The 23227-nt window shown below is 45.2% G+C and overlaps 1 protein-coding gene across 1 annotated transcript; it reads left to right on the top strand.

Annotated features, from left to right (window-relative positions):
* The first annotated feature begins 9225 nt into the window (after positions 1-9225).
* On the top strand, positions 9226-22736 carry TRIM14 (tripartite motif containing 14). The gene is made up of 6 exons (XM_076363084.1): positions 9226-9408; positions 14139-14234; positions 15139-15372; positions 16461-16623; positions 17392-17484; positions 21982-22736. The coding sequence occupies exons 1-6, from the start codon at positions 9226-9228 to the stop codon at positions 22515-22517; spliced, it is 1305 nt and encodes a 434-aa protein (XP_076219199.1). The 3' UTR covers positions 22518-22736.
* The last annotated feature ends 491 nt before the right edge of the window (positions 22737-23227 follow it).

Below are 23227 nucleotides of genomic sequence, written 5' to 3'. Positions count from 1 at the left end.
ATGCCCACTAAACCATGTCCGTAAGTGCCACATCTACACATCTTTTAAATACGTCCAGGGATGGTGACAGGAAAGGCTTCTAGCCTCCCTAGGAACTGCACTAGCTAGACAGATGGTAGCAATTCAACAGCTAATGCTTTCTGGGGAGATGGAAGGTGCATTCCCTTCACTGCACTGTGCCTCTGGCTGTATCTCAGAGCTGCAGTTTCATAACACAAAACCTTCAACAGCAAAGTGAGTTCTACATACTCCCATTCCTCCTCCTCCCCTTTGTCCTCCCCCCTCCCAACATGGTGTGCTGCCCTCTCAGCAGTGGCAGGGGTCACAGGTTATTGCCAAGCCGAACCGATTTCCTGGCAGTTGTGGCAGTGAGAGCATGGAGCAGACACAGCTAAGGTCAATATTGCTGGCAAATTCCTCTCCTTGTGATTCTACAGCTGTGCAGACAGCTGTGCTTTGCTGCCAGATCGTACTGCTGGTAGACTGGGGCAACCTGGTGACATTGCCATCTCTAAGCTGTTTCTTAGAGACCTACGTAATGTTCATGGATGCTATATTAATGCTGCAGAAAGTGTTGAATCATTTACAGTCCTGCTGAAGCTACAGAGCTTCACATATGCACATATGCACAGCCATGAGATATTTCCTTCCACCCCAGAGATATTACTGGTCCTGGCATTGCTATTAGGTGAATGAGACTGGAAGTGCTCTTCTCCTCAGATGGGGCTATGCAGAGGGACAGTGTCTGCTGTCATCTCTGACAGCAGATGACTGTGTAAGGCACACTGCTCAAACAGGGAGAGTATCTTGCCTGGCATAATCTTTTCTGCCCCATAGATACCAATATCCATGGAAGCCAGACTCTGTGAGAAGGAAAGTGGTGTGTAAGAGGGTATTTCATTTGAAAGGGCAGTTTCCATTGTACATGAATGGCATTATATCACTGACAAAGCATCTAAATTATGGCAGATTAAGATGTAGATGTAATGGTTTGTGTTTGAATAGAAGCAAGGCAGGAGTTTACATCCTGACCTTACTTGGTGAGACAGGGAACTGTTCCTCTGTATGGTTAACCTAAGTATATGCAGCTGTGGCTGCCATTATTACATGGTACTTTACAGCATCTTACACCTCAGGTAAATGGTACTTACCTACCTGCTACTATTTCTGGACTCTTCTTCCCAAAAGCTGCTCTGTGGGTTGTTATCTACCACAGCTTAATGGGGCAATTTCCATTTCCCTGGAAATCTTCTGGGGAGATGTATAATGTGCCTTTTGGGTAGCAACTCCAGATGCTGTACTTTGGCCCCTGAAAGACAACCATCTGTTAATCAGGCAACAAGTGCCTGCTCTGCAATCGGCAGCGTTGAGCAAGTATACAAAGAACTGATAAACAGCAGAATATCATGGATGAGCAAAGAGCAGAGGATACAGAGAACACCTATTCTTCAGAAAATCTCAGTTCCCAGTGAATGTACGTGGATTTCAGTGCTACCTTTGCTGGGCTGTCCTAGGACAGTGTTGTTGATGCAACAGATGCAGTCAACAACCTGGTGGAAAAACAAAGTAGAAAAATAGAAAGTGAAGTCAGAATGTTGTCATAAATAGAGGTAGATGGGAAAAGATAATCCAGAAAAAAATAATGATCTTCCCCTTATTGCTAGTTACAGGGTTGTCTGTAGCAAACAGAACATGTCGCAGAATCTGTCGCTGAAGCCCAATAATAAAACGAAGAGAAGAACAAAATGAAGTCAGTACAAGATGATAGGGAGAGTGGGCATGTGAAATGCATAGATAACAACACCGAACAGAAATTCTATATTTCCTAGCCCTAAGTGGCAATCCCTCTCCCAGCTGCATATCCAGACTATGTGCTTACATTGAAACTTGCTGCCTCTTCCTAGTTGTCTTCTCCCAGTCAAACCACATGAAATCAGTCCTGCTTGATCTGAGCATCTCCATGCTGGATATGCAATCTAGATCCTGTCTGGGACTTAGAAGACCATGCACTAGAAAATCCTTCTCCCCCCTGTGAAAGCAGTATCCCCTGAGCCATTGCAAGGCTGCGTGGGCCATGGCGTGGCTCAGTGTCATAAGCTAGTAGCCATGGGAGAATGTGTTTTCGTATTGAACGCTGTGTGTAGTACCTAACATGTGTCTTCACATTTGCTTCAAAGTCCAGCTTGTTTCCTCCCTGTAAAAAATGTAGCTGTTGCTTTTTATCTTGCTGACATTGGAGGAGCAAGAGCACACAGATTGCTTTGGTGAGCTAAACCTGCCCTGTGAAAGCATCTTCCCACGAATAACTTTTTCTATTTTGGAGGGACTATGGCTTTTGCAAAACTCACAGCCTCCTTAACCTTTCTTACCTGGAAAGAGACACAGCAGTGGACTGTTCTAACCATGACCAAAGGGAGCAAGGAATTTTCTTTCTCTGTATAGGTACAGTCCTGTTTTTGCAGAGTGAACTACAAAAATCTCCTCCTTGATTTGAAAGTAATTGTCTTTGGCTGAACCACATATGAGATGATAGGTCTTCTAAAGATACTGTGCAAATGTGGTGCTGCAGCTGGTCTCCTGTAAAGGGTGATTGTACCTATGTTTTAAAAAGCAGTATTATTTATGTAGCAGTAACAGCTAAATCCAAGCATTAATCAAACATACTACTCAAGGTATAGGTATATAATACCATGAGACTGTTGCTGCATTGTTAGCTCTGATGGCCATAGTCTTTGGTGGGTTTTGGTCTCTGAGGCTGAGATGGCCAGTCTTGAGGGCTCTTTGACAAGGGAAACCAGAACTGACGTGAGAATCTGCTCTTTTCCCCAAGCTCTGGTGTGTCACTGGCATTTATACAGACTGTTCTGTAAGCCAAAACCAGAGTCATCCAAAGGTACGTCTCAAAGCTATAGCCCAGGGCCTTCAACGTGCAGCATGACCCTGGCAAGAGCAGGAGTTGTTGCTGGGTAAGGAGGCTGCAGGGCCCCAGGCAGAGCACTGTAAGGGAAAGATGTAGTGAGGGCCAGACACATCCAGCTTGGGCTTGTGAAAACTGGATGTAGGCTCCCTCTGACCTGGGCTGGAGCCTGGGATGCAGATACGCTATTGTGCAAGCTGGGGTGTTTGTAGGATCTCAGCTGAGGTGCCAGGGCAGCTGTGGGGCTCTGATCACTCCCTGGGCCTGCTCTGCAGAGCCCCACACGACAGGGTGATGACATGGGGTGCCTATTCATAGAATAGAATCATAGAATCATTGAGGTTGGAAAAGACCTCTAAGATCATCGAGTCCAACCGTCAACCCAACACCGATCACTGATCACACATTCAGATCACACATTCAGGAAGATCACACATTCAGATCACTCTGTCTCATTTCAGTTTGGTATTTTTACTGGTCACTGGATTAAAAACTGAAATAAACCTGCTGGCAAGAAACAGAAATTTGAAAATAACTTCCCTTTTCTTTTTTAGTAATTGAGTGGTTTGTGGCTGAGTCAGCTGTTGGTATCTTCATGTATACCAGTATATGTTAGTTTCTTTGCTTGATCTAATGTGATGTCTGTGATAATGTAGAATAATCATTGGATTGCCCTATACTAAATTCTAAATTTTTTCCCCCTCCTGTTATCAGACTTAAAATGCATGTGTACCCTTGACCTCACTGCTTCCTTTTCAGCTTGCACAAGGGAAAGATGACCTGAACTGCTGGTGTGTCAGTTTCTGCAGTTCTTCCTTTAACATAAGAAAATAAAGACTAATTCTGTAAAGCTGCAAACAAGCAAATTCTAGGGACACCTGTCTGTATTTCAAACCCTGAAGTGATCTTGCTTTTCTTGATCCACTACAGCACAACAGTTAATCGCAGTTCTATCTGAAGTAAACTACTCAGGCAAAAGTGTTTGTCTTACTTTAGAATAGAAAAGAATAATTCCAGTTGGAAGGGACCTACAACGATCATCAAGTCCAACTGCCTGACGACCTCCAGGCTGACCAAAAGTTAAAGCATGCTATTAAGGGCATTGTCCAAATGCCTCTTAAACACTGACAGGCTTGGGGCATCAATCACCTCTCCAGGAAGCCTGTTGCAGGGTTTGATCACCCTGTCGGTAAAGAAATATTTCCTAATGTCAAGTCTGAACCACCCTGACACAACCGTGAACCATTACCACGTGTCCTGCCACTGGACACCAGGCAGAAGAGACTAGAACTTCCCTCTCCACTTCCCCTCTTCAGGAAGCTGTAGAGAGCAATGAGGTTGCACCTCAGCCTCCTCTCCAGACTAGACAAACCCAAAGTCCTTAGCTGCTCCTCACAGGACACGCATTCCAGCCCTTTCACCAGCTTTGTTATCCTCCTCTGGACAGATCTGAGTACCTTAACATCCTTCTTAAACTGTGGGGCCCAGAACTGTGCACAAGACTAAAGGTGAGGCTGCAGCAATGCTGAATACAGCGGGATAATCACCTCTTTTGATTGGCTGTTATACTGCGTTTGATGCACCCCAGGATGCGGTTTGCCCTCTTGGCTGCCAGGGCACACTGCTGACTCATATTCAGCCTTCTGTCAGCCAGCACCCCCAGATCCCTTTCTGCAGGGCTGCTCTCTAGCCATTCCCCTCCCAATTTAGACTTGTGTCCAACATTACTCCATCCCACGTGCAGAATCCAGGATTTGTTCTTGTTAAATTTCATGACACTGGTGATTGCCCAATGCTGCAATCTACCTAGATCCCTCTGCAAGGCCTCTTATCCCTCAAGAGAGTCAACACCACCTCCCAGTTTAGTATTATCAGCAAACTTGCTAATGATGCATTCAACTCCTGCCTCCAGATAATTGATAAAAATATTGATCAGAACTGGACCTAGAACTGAGCCCTGAAGAACACCACTGGTGATTGGTCACCAGCCAGATGTCACCCCATTCACTACAACCCTTTGAGCCCTGCCGTTCAGCCAGTTCTCTACCGAGCACACCATGTACCTGCTCATCTCACAGTTGGACAACTTGTCCAGAAGGATGCTGTGAGGGACAGTATCAAAAGCCTTACTAAAATCCAGAAAACCGACATCCACCGCCTTCCCTTCATCCCCTAGGTGGGAGACCTTATCGTAGAAGGATATCAAATTAATTAAACAGGACTTTCCCTTTGTGAACCCATGTTGGCTGTGCCTGACAATTGCCTTGTCCTTTAAATGCCTTTCGACAGCACCCAGCATGATCTTCTCCATAATTTTTCCAAGTACTGAGGTTAGAGTAACAGGCCTATAGTTTCCTGGGTCTTCCCTCATGCCCTTCTTCTAAATTGGAATAACACTGACTAGTTTCCAGTCAGCAGGGACCTCCCCAGACTCCCAAGACCTTTGGTAGATGATTGAGAAGGATCCTGCTGTAAAAGCCACTAGCTCTTTCAGTACTCTGGGATGAACCTCATCTGGCCCCATGGACTTATAAACATTCAGCTGATATAACTGATCCCTTATAATCTCAGTGTCCACAAATGGAAAGTCACTGTTCCCACAGTCATGGTCCTCCGACTCAGGGGACCGGGCAGCCCAAGGTCTATTGTCAGTATTAAAGACTGAGGCATAAAAAGCATTGAATGCCTTTGCTTTTTCTTCATCCCTATTTGTCAGGGATAATTTACTTTTCAGTGTTTTAAAATGTGTGTGTTGAAAGAGTTTGCCAGGACACAGTCAACTCAGTAACACTACAAGGAAATACAAAGTTTTCATAATGTCAATTTGAAATAATTCTGACACTTCTTTAATGCATACTATCTTTCCACAATGCTGCAGAAAGTATATTTTGAAAAGTAAATGTTTGAGAGTATATTTTGCTAAAAATTAGCAAGAAATGTATATATCAATACATTTCTGATAGCCTAGAATAATTTTCCATATTTTAAAATGAAATAGTGAGCAATTAAGCCACAAAAGAATTCCTACTTTCATTTACTTTTTTAATGAAAACATTAAAACACAAAGAGCATTCAGTGTCAGTAAAATTAGGAACTTCAAAGTTCAATTTGTTTTTCAGGAAAATAAAACTTGAACATGAAAATCAAACTGATGTAGCACTACTAAGACACTTTCTAATCTATTGTGAAATTAGATTACTTAAAATATACAGACATATGCAAAAGATTCCAGAAGGTTCGCTTGACCCAGAATGAAATAGGGCTTCCGTACACAATCCCTCTGTAAATGGTTAACCCTGAGGAAAACCAAAACAAAATAAACTCTGATTTCTGCAGTAAAAATTATTTCTCTTCTCAAGCCAGAGGGAAGGGTGGCTTCTATTGAAAGCACCCCAGCTTGATACAGGATTCTTGTCTGCAGCCTTGTTTAACATTCACTCGTTGTGTGGCAGGGATTCAAAACTGTTTAATGCCTACAAATGTTGTGTAACGGCCAGTTCAAATTACAGTCCTCAATGTGTTTGCCAAAGTGGTGATTCAGGTTTTTTTGTAGATGGCTGCAAAAAAAGTCCAGATCCTCACCAGAACCTGAAATTGTACATGAAAACAGACTTCACTCCTCCCCTTCACCCCTACACTCAAGTACAAAGATGGAGTCAGAGTTTGTATTAGCAATTTTCTATACAAAGAAATAGAGAATGCTACGGGTAAACCAAAGCCAGGTCTCTGTGTGTTGCATGCTACCAGCTCCACACTCAAACTTTGCAGAAATGCGCCCCTAGCTTCTGGGAGGCTTATGAGATCCAAAGTCAAGAGAAGGAACGTGTCATTTCACCTCAAAACTAACAGGTGAAGACTCAGCCCCGTTCTGACCCCACCAGCCCACCCCACCTGTCTTCCCTAACTGACTTTCACGATGAGATGGTGCTGAGGCAGGAAAACGTTATGACTTCCTGTTTTCTTCTTGATTTAACTCTACTTCTCTCCATTGCCTGTGCTGGAGGTGCCCAAGGCACGCTCTGAGGCATTTAAACCCTGTTACGAAAGCTTGACGGGGTTCCCTCCAGAAAGATGAATGTGGGAGCTGCATACAAAGAGCAGGGTCTCTCCTGCTCTTCTGACCTCTCACAACCACAGTGCAGCAGCATTCTCCCACAGTGTTAGCCAGTAAAGTACCAGGGTGAAAGTACATCTGATTTTAGTGCATGATATCAGCACCTGACCATCCATTAGTGTTTATGCAAACATTTCAGTTTTATTGTAACTCTCTCCTCTAAAGTAAACAATTAAAAACACTAAAAAGCCCAGAAAGTCTAGCTCAGTAGGTTCATTTGCAAAGTCACATGTGAAATGGGAAGTAATGCCCTAGGTACTAATAACCTACAAATTCTAACACTGCAAGTCACGAGCCTCAATGATGTCCTTACAGACAAACTGATGAACTGTTGTTTGGATAGGTAGACTAGAAAGTGGATGGAAAACTGCCTGGACTGCTAGGCACTAAATATTGTCATTAGGTGTACAAAGTCCAGGTGGTAGCTGGGTACTAGTGCCATTCTTCAGGGACCGATACTGAGCCCAATGCTCTTTAATGTTCTTATCAACAACTAGGGCAATAGGATGGAATGTGCCCTCAGCATGTTTGCTGTGATTACAAACCAGGATGTGGTGGAGCAGGGGATGAGGAATGAGTGGCAGGCAGGGTCACTCTTCTGAGGGACTGTGACGTGCTGCAGAAATGCACCAGCATGAACCTCACAAAGATGAAGACAGGCCTCTGGGCTTATCCAACCCGTGAAGTAACTCTGCAACAATTAAGGCTGGGCACCAACAGGCTGCGCAACAACTTTGCCAGGAAAGGAACCAGGGTCCTGGGCTGAGTATCTTCCAACAGTGTGGCCTTGAGGTGATGAAGACCAGCCACACACTTCCCTGGTCAACACACACGCTGACCTCATTAAGCCAACCCTCCTGCAGAATCCACCAAGACAGTAATGGAGCTGAAGCACAGCATGTCCAAAGAGACATGGAAGGAACTGGGCTTGTTCAGCCTCCAGCAGAGAACTCAGTGCTGTCTACAACTCCCTTATGGGAGTAGATAGAAAAGATGAGGCCACAACCCTCCTTGGAAGGGCACAGTGAAACAACACAGCATAAGTTGTAATGAGTGAAATGTTGATTTGACACTAGGAAAAGTTTTCACTGTGAGGATGGTGAAACACTAGAACAGGGTCCCAAGGAGGTTGTGAAATCCTCATTTTCACTCATTTTAAAGCAGGCAGGCACTAGCGCTTTCCTCTGTGTGTGTGGGGAGAGCAAATTATCTCCAGATATCCCTAACGATCCTTGTAATTCCATGACTCTACCATGGGGTCCATACAAGGCACTTTTGGAGAAAGTCTTTCTAAATCCCTGATTATCTCAGCAGCTCTTTGGCAGGCATGAGATTCCACCCGCTTTCAGTCCTTGCTCCTCAGAGCTCCACATCCTCATGTATTAATACATATACTGACTCTCAAACTTTCCACCAAAATGCTCGTATTTTAATCTGTTCCTATTTTTTCACATTTCCTTTTTTTTTTGGTCAATATTCTGGATTGCTTTTATTCACAAAAAGAAACAATCAGATTAAAAAAACCCTTACAAATTTGGTTGAATGTAGCTAAGAGCTTTGGCCAAAGAAACTAAGTAAGTATGCAAACTTTGTAAGAGTGTGAGCATTTATTTCGATTTCTATAAATGAGATGTTACACAGGACAAAAATCTAACTGAAAAATAGAAAGCAAAAAACCATACCCTGAAGACGAATTGTTCTATTTTTGAATCAGATTAAGTGTTTTGCTCAGCTATAAAACTGAGGACATTCCCCATCGACGCAGCTGAAATTCCACAAAACGGCCAATTTTCCAACCCGGGTATCAGACGAAGGCAGCTGCCCGTTCGTGCAGCTCCCACGGCACCGCCTCTCCCCCTCCCCACGCGCACCGGGAGCCAGCCGCAGCTCTTGCCAACATTTACTGCCCGGCACCGCCCGCCGAATCAGCGCTCAACCCGCCGCCGCCGCTGCGGGGCCCAGCTCCGGCGGGGGGTGACGCGGGTCGCCCGCCCTCTCGGAAGGGTAAGAGGCACGGCGAGGCCGTCGGCCGCGGGCAGCAGCTCGCCTCCGCGCCTGCAGACGATACGGTCCCGCCGCCCCACGCGCAGCCACCGTTTGCCGGGCGGAGCGCAGCATTCCCGCGCGCTGCGCTCACGGCGCCTCCCGGCCGCGCCTCCCGCCCGCCCGCCTCGCATCCGGCGCCGCGGCCGCCATGGCGCAGGAGGAGTCGTGGGCCCCGGCCCCGGGGTCGCGGGTGTGCGCCGTCCACGCGGGGCGGCCGCTGGAGCTGCTCTGCGAGGACTGCGGGCGCTGCGTCTGCGCCCTCTGCCCGGCCCTGGGCCCGCACCGCGGGCACCGCGCCCGCCTCCTGCCCCACGCCGTCCGCCACAAGCAGGTGAGCGCCGCGGACGGGCACCGGGCGATGTCTCCGGGGCACTCCCGGCCCGACTTGTGCCTCCCGCGGAGCCCTGCGTGTCCGGGGCCAAACCTTGCTGCGGGTTTGCCGCGGCGGCGACTTTTTCTGCGAGACCGGCTCCGGCGGGGCGGGGGGGAGGGGACTGGGGTGTAACCAGGAGCTGGCGGGGGGTGGCGCGCGGGGCACGGAGCTAGAGCAACGATCTTCCTGATCTGGTTGTGTGTCTTGCCGGTTTTTTCCTCGTTTTTGGGGCTTGTGCAGCTGGGTTTTCTTTTGCCAGGGCGAGATGGTGGCAGCTGTATTAGTGTGGTGAGCAGTAGGCCGAGTATCTTCAGCCTTCGACCTTGCTTTGCTTGCCTAATGAACGGCTTGTGGAGCTCAGGTTTTGTTGTCGCATCAGTTTTGTAGGCTGTACTGGCAAGCAGAACAAAGTTTCTGTACTTTGACAAGTGCTTTGTAAATCCCATATGGACGGGTCAGCATGCTGCCACTGCACGGGGACATGGTTTGTGCATGAGAGGGCGCGAGTTACCCGGTCACACCCCAAGCACACACATAAACAGGAGTATAAATCAAGGGACAGTGGGGAAGTGGCATCGATTGTCAGGTCACACGCAGCAGCATTTTCTCCTCAGACCTTGTGTGGGGAATCAGAGGAGCTTGGTTGCCCCGGGGGCACTTGTTTTCATTGCCAGGCTGGAAGTACCTTTGACATGGAAGTACCTGGGGCATGGATGCCACAGAGGAAGGGGAAGAAGCAATTTCTCTTTATCCCCTTCCCCCACCACTGTAGCTTGCTAGACCACAGTGAGCCCCATGCAGAGAGCCTGTTCTCTGACAACTCCTTGGGGATGTGGAGCAGGGGTTGTGGGTTAAGCCAGGTAGGCAGCTGTTACGACCCAGACTGGGTACCTCAGGGGGTTGTAGTGGTTTTTGGGCTAAATTAAGGTGAAACAACACCAGACGATCGATTAAACGTTTTATTTATGGTAGAAGCAACCTGAACTTGGAAAGCGTAATAATGGCAGGTGGCGTGGGTTCTATTGAGACATTTATAAGAAGAAAAGGAAAGAGAGGAAAAGAAGAAAAAAAAGGGGGGGGGGGGGGGGAGATTTCACCACCCTTGGATCCCGCGATAACGACTGCAGACGCGTCGGTCCTCCGGCGGTGGGCGCGCACGTGGCGGCTTGTAGTGGCGCCTTTTATAGTCTAGTCCCCGCCTCTCGGCCGCGCCAGTCACGCCCCTCGGGGAGTTACGTAACTCCTGATCTCCTGCGCAGGCGCCACCGTGGGGGTGGTCGCGAGAGGGTCTTTTGGGTGGTCGTGAGCCCCTTCCTCAAATGAACTCTGTATGACCTCTGGCCATATGTGGTGCGTCGTCCTGCCGGGCCTATCAGCACACGGAACTGCGCACCCTCCGGCACGCCCTCCGCGTCCCGTGCCTCTCACCTGCGGCCCTCTGTTGCCACGCGGACCGCAACCTGCTTTGCCACAATGCTTGAGACGTACATAAACTCTTTCAGTCTTTCACAGCAGCTAAGCACCACGCAGCTGCCTGCTCACTCCCCCTCCCTCGCCCAGTGGGACAGGGGAAGAGGAAGACTAAAACCAAGAAAACTCATGGGTTGAGATAAAAATAGTTTAATAAGCAAAGGAGAAGTGGAAGAAGAGAGAAAGAGAACAAAACAAAACAAGTGATGTAAAGGCAGTCACTCACCACCTCCCACGGGTAGGGCAACGCCCAGCCAGTTTCTGAGCAAAAGATGGCGAACCCACCTAAACCCCCTGCTCTCTGTCTTATTGCTGAGCATGATGTTACATGGCATGGAATATCTCTTTGGTTAGTTCAGGTCAGTTGCCTGCTTGTGTCCCCTCCCAACCTCTTGTACACTCACAGTATAGTCACATCTAAAACACAGCACCATATGAGCTGCTATGAGGAAAATTAACTCAATCCCAGCCACATGCCAGCACAGGCGTTCTTCCCTGAGGTTTTTTTTACTCATCCCAGTTTAGCTGTCCATCGAGCAGCCCCAGCAGGCTTTGCAAGCTTGCCCAATACTTCCTGCTTGTGCTTTGTTTTACTCCAGAGAGCCTACCAGGAGGGCTACTGAGGCCTGCATGCTGTGGTGCTAAGCTTGGGAGGCTTAAAAAGTAGTAACACAGAGGTTTGATTTTCAGGGGCTTTTTTTTTTCCCTCCACAATTTCAGAGACCTCCTTCCCACTCCTTCTCTGGTATTTTGGAGCAGTGTTACTAGGAAGTTTCATAGTTCCCACAGGTTGTGAGCAGATGCACAGGTCTTGTTAAATTCCTCTGGCATTTGATTGCACTTCATGTTAGAGAGCAGTACAAGGGCAGAGGGCAGTACACTAGGCCACAAGTAAACAGCAGCACAGCGGAAAGACCACTGAAGATGTTAGAGCAATTCAGAGCACTGTTCCTGCCGGCTGGTGTGCTTTCATCCAAAGTATCCCTCTTGCAGCTAGGAACTCACTACAGTGTTTGCATTCCCTTCATGACACCAGAACAATGTGTGGATGCAGGTACTGTACTGTGGCAACCTGATTTGAGCCAAGGTAAAGTGCACAAAGTGACAAGTTGTGCTGGTTCCCTGGGGGTCTGTTGGACACAGGGGAGCAGGTGCTGTTGATAACTAGTTAGTTGTCTCTGTGCCAAAATAGGAAGTGAGCAGGGTAGAAACTTTGGTCCCCATGTGACACTCTGTCCGTAGGAAGTCTCTGCTGACATCTACTAGCTTAGGGCTGCAGAGATTTCAGGCACAAACATCAAAATTAGATGTAGCCTAAGAGATGGTATTTTGACTAGTGATTTTGTTTGCTGGGAGCAGTTGTTCTGTGCAGCCCTTGTGATGTGACATCAACCAGGCAGCACATGAGAGGCTTCCTCAGTGCTTTTAGCAAATCCTATCTGTGGATGCTAAGAAGAGATGAGAACCATTGTGCGAGGTCCATCAGCTGGTTCATCCCTGGATCTAAGGTTGTATAAAATCATCTGGAAGGACACTCCCTGTGCTCCTGAACATCGGACATAGGATCAGCATGCTTTGCACTTGATACGTGTCCTGTGAGCCTGACTGGAGCTAGGAGTCTCACCTCTCAGAAATCCTTGCTTTTACAGTGTTTTCACTTGAATGAGTTGGGGCATCCAGGCAATCCCTAAAGGAATGTTTTTGGAGTTGGTTTCTCAGGGTGAATGACATGGGTTGCCTGCCAGTGTTGCAGACATAGTGTCTCCACTGCTAGGAAGCAGCTCTTTTGTTTACCTCAGTAAAGAAAGTAATGCTTAACCAGAAATGGCTTGGGGCTAGCATAAGTATTTGCATATGATCACTGTTGTGAGGGGGTGAGTGCCTGTGGTGATGTGTTTTACTAGCAGAGAAGGAAGATTGGGTTTTGCTCTGTGGTCTTTGTCAGTCTTTGAGGAAAGGAATGAGGTCTAGGCTGCAGAATAAATTGAGGAAGGCTGATACCTAGTAGAACTCCTGAATCTTGAAGTGGGGCAGAACCCTTCTGGACCTTCAGGGACAGGGCTGGAAAATTGTGGCTGGAATGGATGGCATAACATGAGTGTCTTGCTCCATGCAAGAACATTTATCTGCTTGCCATGGATATGCCTGTGCCAAGGGACTTCCAGATGGGCTGTCTGGAAGGGAAGGGAAGTCTAAATAGGCTTTTGCTGGGAGCCCATTTTCTTCTGACTCTGTCATAATCAAATGAAAATTTGCATGTGTCTTCAAAGGAGGCACATGTCAGAAATGCAAACTGTTGCCCATGAAGCAATGCTTATGCTCACTTTGTCAACCCTGCAGAGTTTAAATGCCATGCTGACCTGAGGATGTTGTAGCGAGCTGGTACATGTGCATGCAGATGCTCTTGACTGGGTCCCAGCTGGAGAACAGGACACTCATAACAGCTACACCTCTGGAGCTAGCTTATCTGGTATTTACTGAGAGGCTCTGTTATAACACTAGTGCACTGAGAGCATGGGCCTGCATTGCCTGGATCTTTCATGGTACTAATGATAAAATGCATCACCAAGTGCACCAAGAGTGTTCAACCTGCTGGACAGAGGACAGCCGGATTTCAGAGGGCTGTGGGTGAGAAACTGTGGGGCTAGACGCAGCAGAACATTAACTGTGCTGTGCTGTTCAGTGCATCTCAGGGCACACCACAAGTATCACAGATATGGTGATTATCAGCCAAGCTGATAATATTTGTTGTTGCAGGCATTCAGACTACAGCATCACTGTAGTGATAGTGGGGTATTTCTGATTGCTCTTCTGTACACTGGGAAGCATCCTGAACATTCACTGGATTTTGACTCTCACTGATCCTCTGAATAAAAGTACTTGGTTAGCTGCCCTTCAGCTTCTAAATGCATGAGCATGTAGTCTTGAAATGCACAGTACCATAGAGTTAAAGACAAAAAATTTTTTTCACCATATGTTTCCGTGTTCTTATGAAGGTGGTACTAATTTGTACAGCTCTCCGAATCTTACCAGTATAACCACCAGGAGCAGGTGAAATGTTGAAATCCTTGTGTTTCATCACTACTGGCCTTAATAAGCCTCATAAACTGAGTGTTTCAGTAACATAGTCCCCTATATGGAAAGCAAGCTGCATATCGATTTCTAGTTTTTACAGATGTTGTTATGAAACTGTTTTATTTTGTTTTGTTGCTGTATAGGAACTCATGGCATTGTGTTTGAAGGATCTAGAAGAGAGAAAAGAGCAAGAAGCCAGTAACACAAGGAGCGTAGAGCAGGCTGCTAATGATCTGAAGGTAAAGTGTGGTTTGCTTCTCCACTGGATGGTCATTTTCCAAGGAGAGACATTTTGCTTTCACTGTAGCTATTCAAAGACCCAGACAGCTACTGCTTCTCAGGAAAACAGTGTATGCCCTGTATCCATCACAACATACTACTATCAAAGGGAGAGAAAAGGGAAAGAGTCTCCAAAGGCCTGGCCCTCACTGCCTGATCAGCCAAACATCTCTGGAAGAATAATGTTGAAATTTTTGTGCAGAGGAATAGTAAATAGCCCCAGCAGTATATGTTATTCTGGCTTCACTGATGTATGTTGCATTGCACTGAACTGCATTATTGAATAGTCTGACTTCAGAGTTAAGTAAACACAAAAACAGCTCTGTTGATTCTGTCTTAAGAATGGGAATGTATGCTAAGCCCCACCTTATTTATAGAGCATGAAATGGTTTTTGCTCTAAGGAGCATCTCTAAGCAACTCTGTTACACAAATGTCAGCAAGAGCTGGAGGGAGCTCTGTAGAGGTTTGGGACATTGCGGTTTGATGTCACATCCTTTTGGAGGCTCTCTTTTCCTAGCAGCTCCCTGTCCCTACCTTGCTTTAAAAGGGGGCAAAGTCCTGCTACCGAAGGACCAGGTCTACTGCTTGTAGCAGTTAGTACGTAGCCCTGTTACATTCCAGCTGAAAACAGCGTTTTCTGCATAAATAAGTGTCTTGGAATCTGCCCTCAAGCTTTTCTATCCAGTACATCAGCAGGTAAATCCTGGCTGCACTCCCTTAAGGGGTAAACACCCATTTCTCAAGAGATGCAGCAAATCAGTAAAATTCAACCGAAATGTAACATTGAAAGCCTGGGAGAGAAAAGCCTGAAATTATTATGGTCTGTTGAGTATGGGGGACACACTCTTCTGCTTAATCTATAGGCACATGCCATTATGAGCAAAAGGCAGCTGTCAGACAAAGTGACAGAGCTCCAGTTATTACTTCGGGAAGAGGAGAGTCTGGCAAAAAACTTCATTGATGAAAAGACTCGGCAAGCCCTGGAAGCACATGATCAGCAGTTGGAGTCCTGTCGAGAAAAGGTTGCAGCCCTGGAGACCTTCTCACATCGAATCAGACAAATACAACAGCAAAGTGATCCTGTTCAGTTGCTGGAGGTAGTATTGTATGGTCTCTTTCTACCTCTTACGCTCATAGTCCCTGGTAAACTGCTCTAGTGATCTCCTCTGTAGATCCTTCTGTATGTAAGCAGCATCTTTCTCACTGCTTTTTAATCTTCTTTTTGTTGGTATTTTGGTGAACCAGTTTTGTTCCTGATTTTTGAGCTGTTAGGTGTTCCTGCGATGGCATTGATTTCAGGTCTGTATGAAATTCATGTTAACTTTAAGCATACATGGAACAGAGTTACACGTGTCTCTTCATCTTGAAGACAAACTGCTGTATCAGGTCTTTCCTTGTGCAGTGTAATATGAAGGTCTGAGGAAAGGCAGCCCTCTTGGGAACCTTAGGAGGAAGGCTAAATTGTCTCATTTCTTTAATCACAAGAGATCCTAATCACCCTGAGCAATAGCCATCATTTTACTGGAGGGAGAGGTGTTTTTCTCTTTGCCTACAGATAAATGTCAGCCTCTCTTTCCTAATGACCTTCTTCACCTTCCTTGGGAAGGGTGTGTTGCCATGTGTCTATGCCCTGACACAAGCCAAAGGATGCTATTCTTCATGGGAAGGCCTGTGGTGCATTTTTACATCCTTGCAACTTAGCAGACTTCAGAGTTTGCATTGTTGTGAGTGATATGGCCCTGGCATTCTGCTGTGTGTGCTAGCAACATACAAGGGAAGCTGCTCTTCATGGTTTTGGAGAGATTTTTTTTTGTGGGGGAGGTTGGATTTTATTCTTTAGATTGCTTTTAAAACTTAGTGGTTTAATTTTCCCATTGTTGGGATTTCCCGCAAAGGGTCGTAGCCAGGTTAAACTCATTCCCATCTTGGAGTGTCCTGGAGGGCCCTGTTTTAACCAGGACTGCTGGGTTCTCCGTCTCTGGGGTAGCCCCTGGCTCCACTGGCAGGAGCAGCTAATGGGCAGGCTAATGAGCTAATAGGCAGGCTGAACACAGCAAGGCTTGCCTGTTATGGCCCATATGTTCACCTGGTGATGGAGCTGTCCTTGCTCTCTGGTGTGTGGGAGGGAAGAGTCCATTCATGTCACTGTCTCTACTAATTGGAGAATTCGGCTTTCTGCCCTCAGAAGTACACAGAAATCGAGAAGGAAATGCAGGAGCCCAGGCGCCTGTTAGAACAGTGGCATCCGATACCTCTCTCGTTTGAGCACATACTTAACCATTATAAGCACTTCGTGACAGTTCTTCAGTCCATTCTACAGAAACCATTAGAAGCCCGGCTTAAAGAAGGTACCTGGGAGAGCACTGTGAATTTTGCTTTCTCTTGCTCTCCTTTTAAGTGAAGTGTGGTCTGTAAGTAAGAGCAGGACTTTTTACCAAATCAGCTGGAGAAAACAGCAGCTTTTCAGGCATGGGTTCTGTTCTCTGACAATAACCATGGGGAAACCCTGCCACTTGTTGAGTTACAGGTGAGCAGGGCAACACTGGCCATTACATTTCACCCAGCTACATTTTAATAATCCCTTCACTGAGAGTTGCCGCCAAGAACAGTGTAGCAGGGTGCTGGGGAAAATTGTCAGACCAGATCTGAAAGGGCACTGCAGGGTGTGTGGAGAATTGCTAGACAGTACCGTGCAGGTGCTCTGTAGCTAGCATCTGCAGTTGTCTTCAGCTGCCTGACTCTGTTCTCATCTGATAGAGTGGTGCTTTTTGAGGAATGGGAGGTGCTTACTTGGTGTTGTGCTTGATTGTATAGTTCCTTGGCAACACTGGGATCCAGCATCTCCCTGCTATACAAAGAACATAAAGTCGAAAGCATACGGAGTGAGTAGCCCTTCCCCAGCAAAAGTAACACAGTTTGTCCCATGAAGTTGGAAAATGGAGTGTGACAGTATGACTTTCCCCAGGAGGTGGGTGGGATTCACACCAGAGGCAAAACCCAAATACCCTGTCCAGCAAAATTGCTCATGGTGTTTTGTTTTTAAAATCTTCTTGACAATACAACCATGTTCTTCCACTGGCAGACTCCTTGAACTGTCCCTTTTCATCTCTGCCCAGATGTTTTCAGTAGTCTTAATGCCACTGCAAAGAAGGAGCCTGGAACAGTGTTGAAAACCATGTCTCCTGTTGATCGGTTGCTTTTCTTAAAACGTAAGTATGGTTGAACAAAAGTTAGCAGCACTCCGAACGCTTACAGCTCAATCACAGAAAGTGGCAATGAATGTGTGCTGCCACTATCTTAAAAAGGTATCTTAAAAGGGTTCTGATGTTTACAGTGTTTGCGAGGAACAAGTGCTCAGTGCTGCCTGAAAGTAACTACCCTTTTCTGTACCTCAGGTTGGGAAAGAAATTTTACTTTCTGTCTGTGAAATCTTGATCCTTTGTTTTTATTCAGAACTGCCAGTGTGAGAATCAGCTAGTGGCTAATTTAGTTTTTGAAGACTTTTCTAATCTCCAGATCATTGTGGTCTGTCTTTAATTTTATGTCCATCATGTAATGTGTTAAGGGTCAATCTACAGGTGATCCTTTCCTCTTGTGTTGGTAGGAAAGATGTACAGTGAATTGTTTCATCTCTCTGATGGGAAGCTCATGTACATTTCATGTGGCCTGCAGCAGATTAGGGCTGTAGCTGTTTTTAATCTCAAAGCTGTAACATTCCCTGGTACCTGGTGGCAAAGGCCTGTTGTAAGAGAAGGTCTGTTTTCCATCCTGGATCCAGCCCAGTGGAGGCCATGACTGTGGCCAAGTGGACACTTGACTTCTGGCTGTTATTCAGTAGGGAGGGCAAGGGACACTACTGTGCTGGTAGAGTGGGTTACATGCGGTCCCGGCACCTATAGGTTGGTGTGTTCTGAGAGGGGTATTTTTCAGTGTTGTTACCTTGTCTTGTTTCTGTGCTCTCCTGAGAGAGCTTCTAAGTCCAAACACTGCAACTTTTTCATTCCAAACAGATGATCTCAACTGGAGATGAGCAACCAGGTGTTTCACTTATAAATGCAGCAGCTGTTAAGAATCAGGAATGCAATGAGCAAAGTCTGTCTTCTTGGCTGTGATGTCATGGGTCTTTCCCACTTGGGTCACTTCTGTGCTGCAGGATCCAGATTGAGTCAGTCACTTTGTAACCGGAACCTGTTAAGGTGCTAGGACTGCCAGTCCACCTCACTGAGCACTTGCTACTAAGAAAGCACTGCAGCGGCATTTGGCTGGCAGTGAACTAGGCTCTGTTTCAGGAATGCTGATCTGTATCTGCTTCAGGCTGCCTCTTGGTGGATTCATGGAGAAAGCACTGTATTTGCTTCACATGTGAGCAGTCACTTTAAGGGCTGAAAAGACAATTTCTCAACTCTGTTAAAGCTAAATATGAGAAACCACCTCATTAAGGAAGACATGTAGCTGCTCGTAGGCCAGTGAAATTGACAAACCTTGGTCATAAATACTTGGACTTAAAGTCACTTAAGATTTTCATCACTTAGGAAAAGTGGAAGAACTGCAGTCTTCCAATAATCCAAACAACTCTAGCTATTTTGCGTTATTTTTCTAGTCAAATTCACATTTATGCTTCCAAACATTAGTGCCTGGATGCAGTTTGGTCCTTGGGTTTTTGTCCTTTTCTTAAAGCAGTGGAGGTATTTCCATTTGCTTGAGATTTAGTAGTGACGCATTTTACGAAAAATCTAGATTTTCAGTTAAATTTGACTGACAGACATAACTACTTACTTGCACAGCTTTTCAGGTGCTTACTGGAAAAAGCAGACACTGAAGCCAGGCCTTTGAAATCCTTCCCTACTTCAAGTGTCTTTTGGTCTCGATGCCACCTGTCTTCTGTACAAACTTAGCATCCCCATTGTTTACCTGCTAGAAGTGACTTGGAACAAAGACTCACAACAGTCAGTCATTCACAAGATAGAATCCTGTAGCACTGTTTTGCCTACAGGAATAATTCCTGTTTCCTGTCTTTTGTCACCGACTATGCACACAGATATGACTTACACCACATTGGTTGAGTCACCATCCCTGGAAGTATTTAAAAGATGCGTAGATGAGGTGCTTAGGGACATGGTTTAGTGGGCATGGTGGTGTTGGGTTGACGGTTGGACTCGATGATCTTAGAGGTCTCTTCCAACCTTAATGATTCTGTGATTCTATGAATGCCAATACTAGGTTTTCTGGCTAAAGTCTAGTTGGAGATCACAGCAATAAGATGTTGCATGTGTGAGATGTACCCCTATAGTGGTATGCTTTTGGAAGTTTTAACACTGTTTACAGACATAATACCAAAATTAAAATCATAAAGGCTTTCTTTTTGTTTAGAAAATGGAGATGCTTCAGTTAACACTAACTGCATGTACAGTGCTATTTGCTTCTCCATTTTTTTGCAGTATACAGGTGCAGATTGTAGGGGACAGAATATCAGCAGTGGGCTCTCTAGCACCATGACATGCATTTCACACATCAGCAACTCTTTCCACATGTCTTTGCCTCAAATGAACTGCTTCATTTCTGGTACCCAGGTGTGTGCAGTGATCCTACCCAGATGAAGATGATCTGTTAGTAAGGCTCTGTGTATAAAACAAACAATAATGGTGCATTTTAAACACAGCTGATGTTAGGGGCCACAGCAAGGCAAGGAGGAGATGTGGGGTCCAGCTGTATCTTATAGTCATAACGCAGGTGTTACTACTTTCTTTTCTGAAACATTACAGACAAGTATAGAGGGTAAGTCTGTTGCAATTAACTTTGTGGTGAATGGACCCTGACTTAATGCAAGATGTCTGTGCTCTTTCACAGTGAATTGTGGGAGACCTTACTTAGCCTTCCCTGCTCATGGCAGGAAATTGTGGGAGAGTAACAGAGGACCAATAGAGAATGGAGTGGAGTGGTTTATGCATTGCTCTGATGGCAGAGGGGAGGATTCCTGAATGTAAACAGCTTCTGGGCTTTAGACTATGGAATATGCCAGCTAGCCCAGGCTAGACATACTTAATTTATGGGAGAGGGTTCTATGTGAGAACATCATAGGAGAGGAGATAGCAACAAAGTCAAGTGAGCAACAAATTTAATTCAGTTGCAAAGACAGATTTGTCTCATACAGTACCTGTTCTATAATTACCTTTCATTTCTAAGCTCAACACTGAAGAGCAAGGAAAATACTGAAGTTCTTGTTTGAATGGGTCTGTTGCCCCGTTTCGTGTCCATTTAGTACTATGCTGCCTGTAAAGCACAGTGAAAGACTGTACTCTATGAGATCACAGGTCCAAACATGTAGTTATGATATGCAACACTGCAGAGAAATCAAAGCAGTCTGGATTTTAAAATATTACAAACACTTGTTTCCCTAACTTTCATTTAAAAAGGAATTTACTCACTCTGAAAAGCAGCTTCAGGATATTAAATGTATTTGTCATCTGGCATTTAAAACATCTAAGCTGCAAAATTTATCTAGACTAAGATTAAAATCATATTCAGTCAGAAAAAACAGCTATGAACTGAGTGAAATATGACGCAGCTGGTTTTCATTGGAAGTATACTGCTGTTCAGTTCTCATCTGTATGTATTGTTATACTTTGTTTTCTTCACTTACAAGAAAAAATAGATGTCCTCACTGTTTGGAATAGTTTTAAGAGACAAGTTAAGTTTACACCTTATCGCCAGTACTGTAGGCAGTACTGTAATTCATGACAATGTATGTTCTTTTAGATACCCAACTCTGACACTGGTTTTATCAGGCTTGACAGAAAGAGTGAAGGAAATTGTTTAAGGATGCCAGATCCTGTTTTCAAAGGGAGTATCTTGGTTATTTCTAGAACATGAAATCAGAAAACACATGCTAACACAGTAAATTACGGAGAGTATATTATGAAAACTTCTGTGTGACATGCAGCAATTCAGTATTAAAGTTGTAGGACAGTATCTTCAGAGAAAAATCTCATCTTAAAAATCCTGTAGCTTTTTGACCTGTCCTGTGTGACTGTGTCATTTCAAACGTGTTTAATTTGATTATAGATTTTTTTTTTCCTGGCTTTGTGATTTCCAGTCCTGCAACAGCTGCTTCATGGTTAAAATATTCTAAGCTGCTGCTGAATAAGACAGTGATTTCTAGGGTGTAGTTTCAGACTGTGATTTTTCTTTTTTAAATGTCAGGTTAGGTGAACTGCTGTAAATCCTCTGGGAGCTGACAAGTTGTTCCTTTGCAATGTACGCAATGCTGCTGCTCAGAGCTGTGGTGCCTCTATGAGAAACAGACTCCTAGTGCACCTTCAAATGGTATTTCAGTGGAATGGGATCTCACAACCCAAGAGTCCGCTCCAGTGCTCTCTAAAACCCTTAGGCTGTAATCCCACGAGAAGTCTCCAGCTATTCTGCATAAAGCAGAAACTCTCAGTGTAGCTGTATTAATCTTCTCATTTGTGAACTATGCATATACTGACTTACATACTGACCTGCTTTAAAGCCTATGGAACTTTAAAGCATCAGTGCATATAAATAGTGCACTGCTTTCTATTAAAAAATGTCAGGTTTTTTCCTTGCAAAACGGCAGGTTACGAGACACTGCCAGCTGCAGGCTCCTTTGCAGGTTTTTTTATAACTTGGACTTTTTTCAAGAGTCACGCTAAGTGTAGTAAGTATGTTTATGGTTTTGACTGCAGATGCAAGATCGCCAACCTGGGACTATGACAGCCTTCACCCAAGGCTGAAATTGTCTGATGACCGTCTTGTAGTCAGCTGTAATTGGAGAAGAATATTTTACCCTTGTGGTCCCCAGAGATTCAATAAATTATGGCAAGTGCTAAGCAGAGATGCATTCTTCTCTGGGAGCCATTACTGGGAAGTTGACCTGCTTCATGCCGGAGCAGGATGGTGGATTGGCGCAGCCTACCCTTCCATTGGCAGGAAAGGAGACTCTGAAACCTGTCGACTGGGCTGGAATAGAGCATCTTGGTGCCTTAAGAAGTTTGATTTTGAATACTGGGCATTTCACAAGGGCGAGAGAATCCCCATCCTGATAGAAGATGATCCTGATCGCATTGGCATTTTTCTGGATTATGAAGCAGGAATCCTTTCATTCTATAGTGTTACTGATGGCATGGCTCATTTGCACACCTTCTGCTGCAAGTTCACAGAACCAGTTTACCCAGCCTTGAGGCTCTGGGAAGGGTCCATTGGAATATGCAAACTAACATAAGGAACAAAGCAAAATAAAGCCTACTATTTCATGCTTTTACTATGAAAGCCACTTTAGCAGTGATCTACGTGAATTAATCTCTGTCATATGAAAGTTGTAACTGTGATGCTTTGAGAAGGTAACAGTTAAGTTCAAGAAAATCAACTATACATGTATATGTATTTTTCAATGGGGGAAGGTTATCCGGCTTTTATAAATTATGTTGATGTACCACCTAAAGTGCCATATGTAGTATTTTTTGTACTTTTTTTCAACTTGCAAAATGAAAAAAGTCTGGTTGAAAGAAGCCTATTACAACTCAGATTTGAACCTGGATATTGCCATCTTTTTTTATTAACTCCCTCCCCTCATCTGCCTGGAGAGGCTGCAGTTGTGCATGGTGATAGGTTTAGTTTGGTTCAAGCTTCAAGTTCTTATATTGCATAGGGTTATAGTTGACAAGGTCAGATTTGGATATAATAAATACACTAAGTGACTTAGTTCATACTTAAGTGTCATCTCAGAAAAATCGAAGACTGGCACCAACTGTTGGAAAGGTCTCTTCAAGTAAAGCTGAAGTAGGAGCTTCTGTAGCCACACTTGATAGCCATTAGCTGGTTTTACTTGCGACAGAGACTCCAAACTCAGCTTCTGGGTGGCTGTATTCCCACACAAGAGTGGAAGCACAAGAAACATTTGTGTACCACCCCCAATAGATGAAATGCATGGAG

This window comes from Aptenodytes patagonicus, chromosome Z, assembly GCF_965638725.1.
Source record: "Aptenodytes patagonicus chromosome Z, bAptPat1.pri.cur, whole genome shotgun sequence".
In the NCBI taxonomy this organism is placed as follows: Eukaryota; Metazoa; Chordata; class Aves; order Sphenisciformes; family Spheniscidae; genus Aptenodytes; species Aptenodytes patagonicus.
The sequence above is the reverse complement of the archived record's forward strand: the minus strand, read 5'-3'. Positions and strand labels throughout refer to the sequence as shown.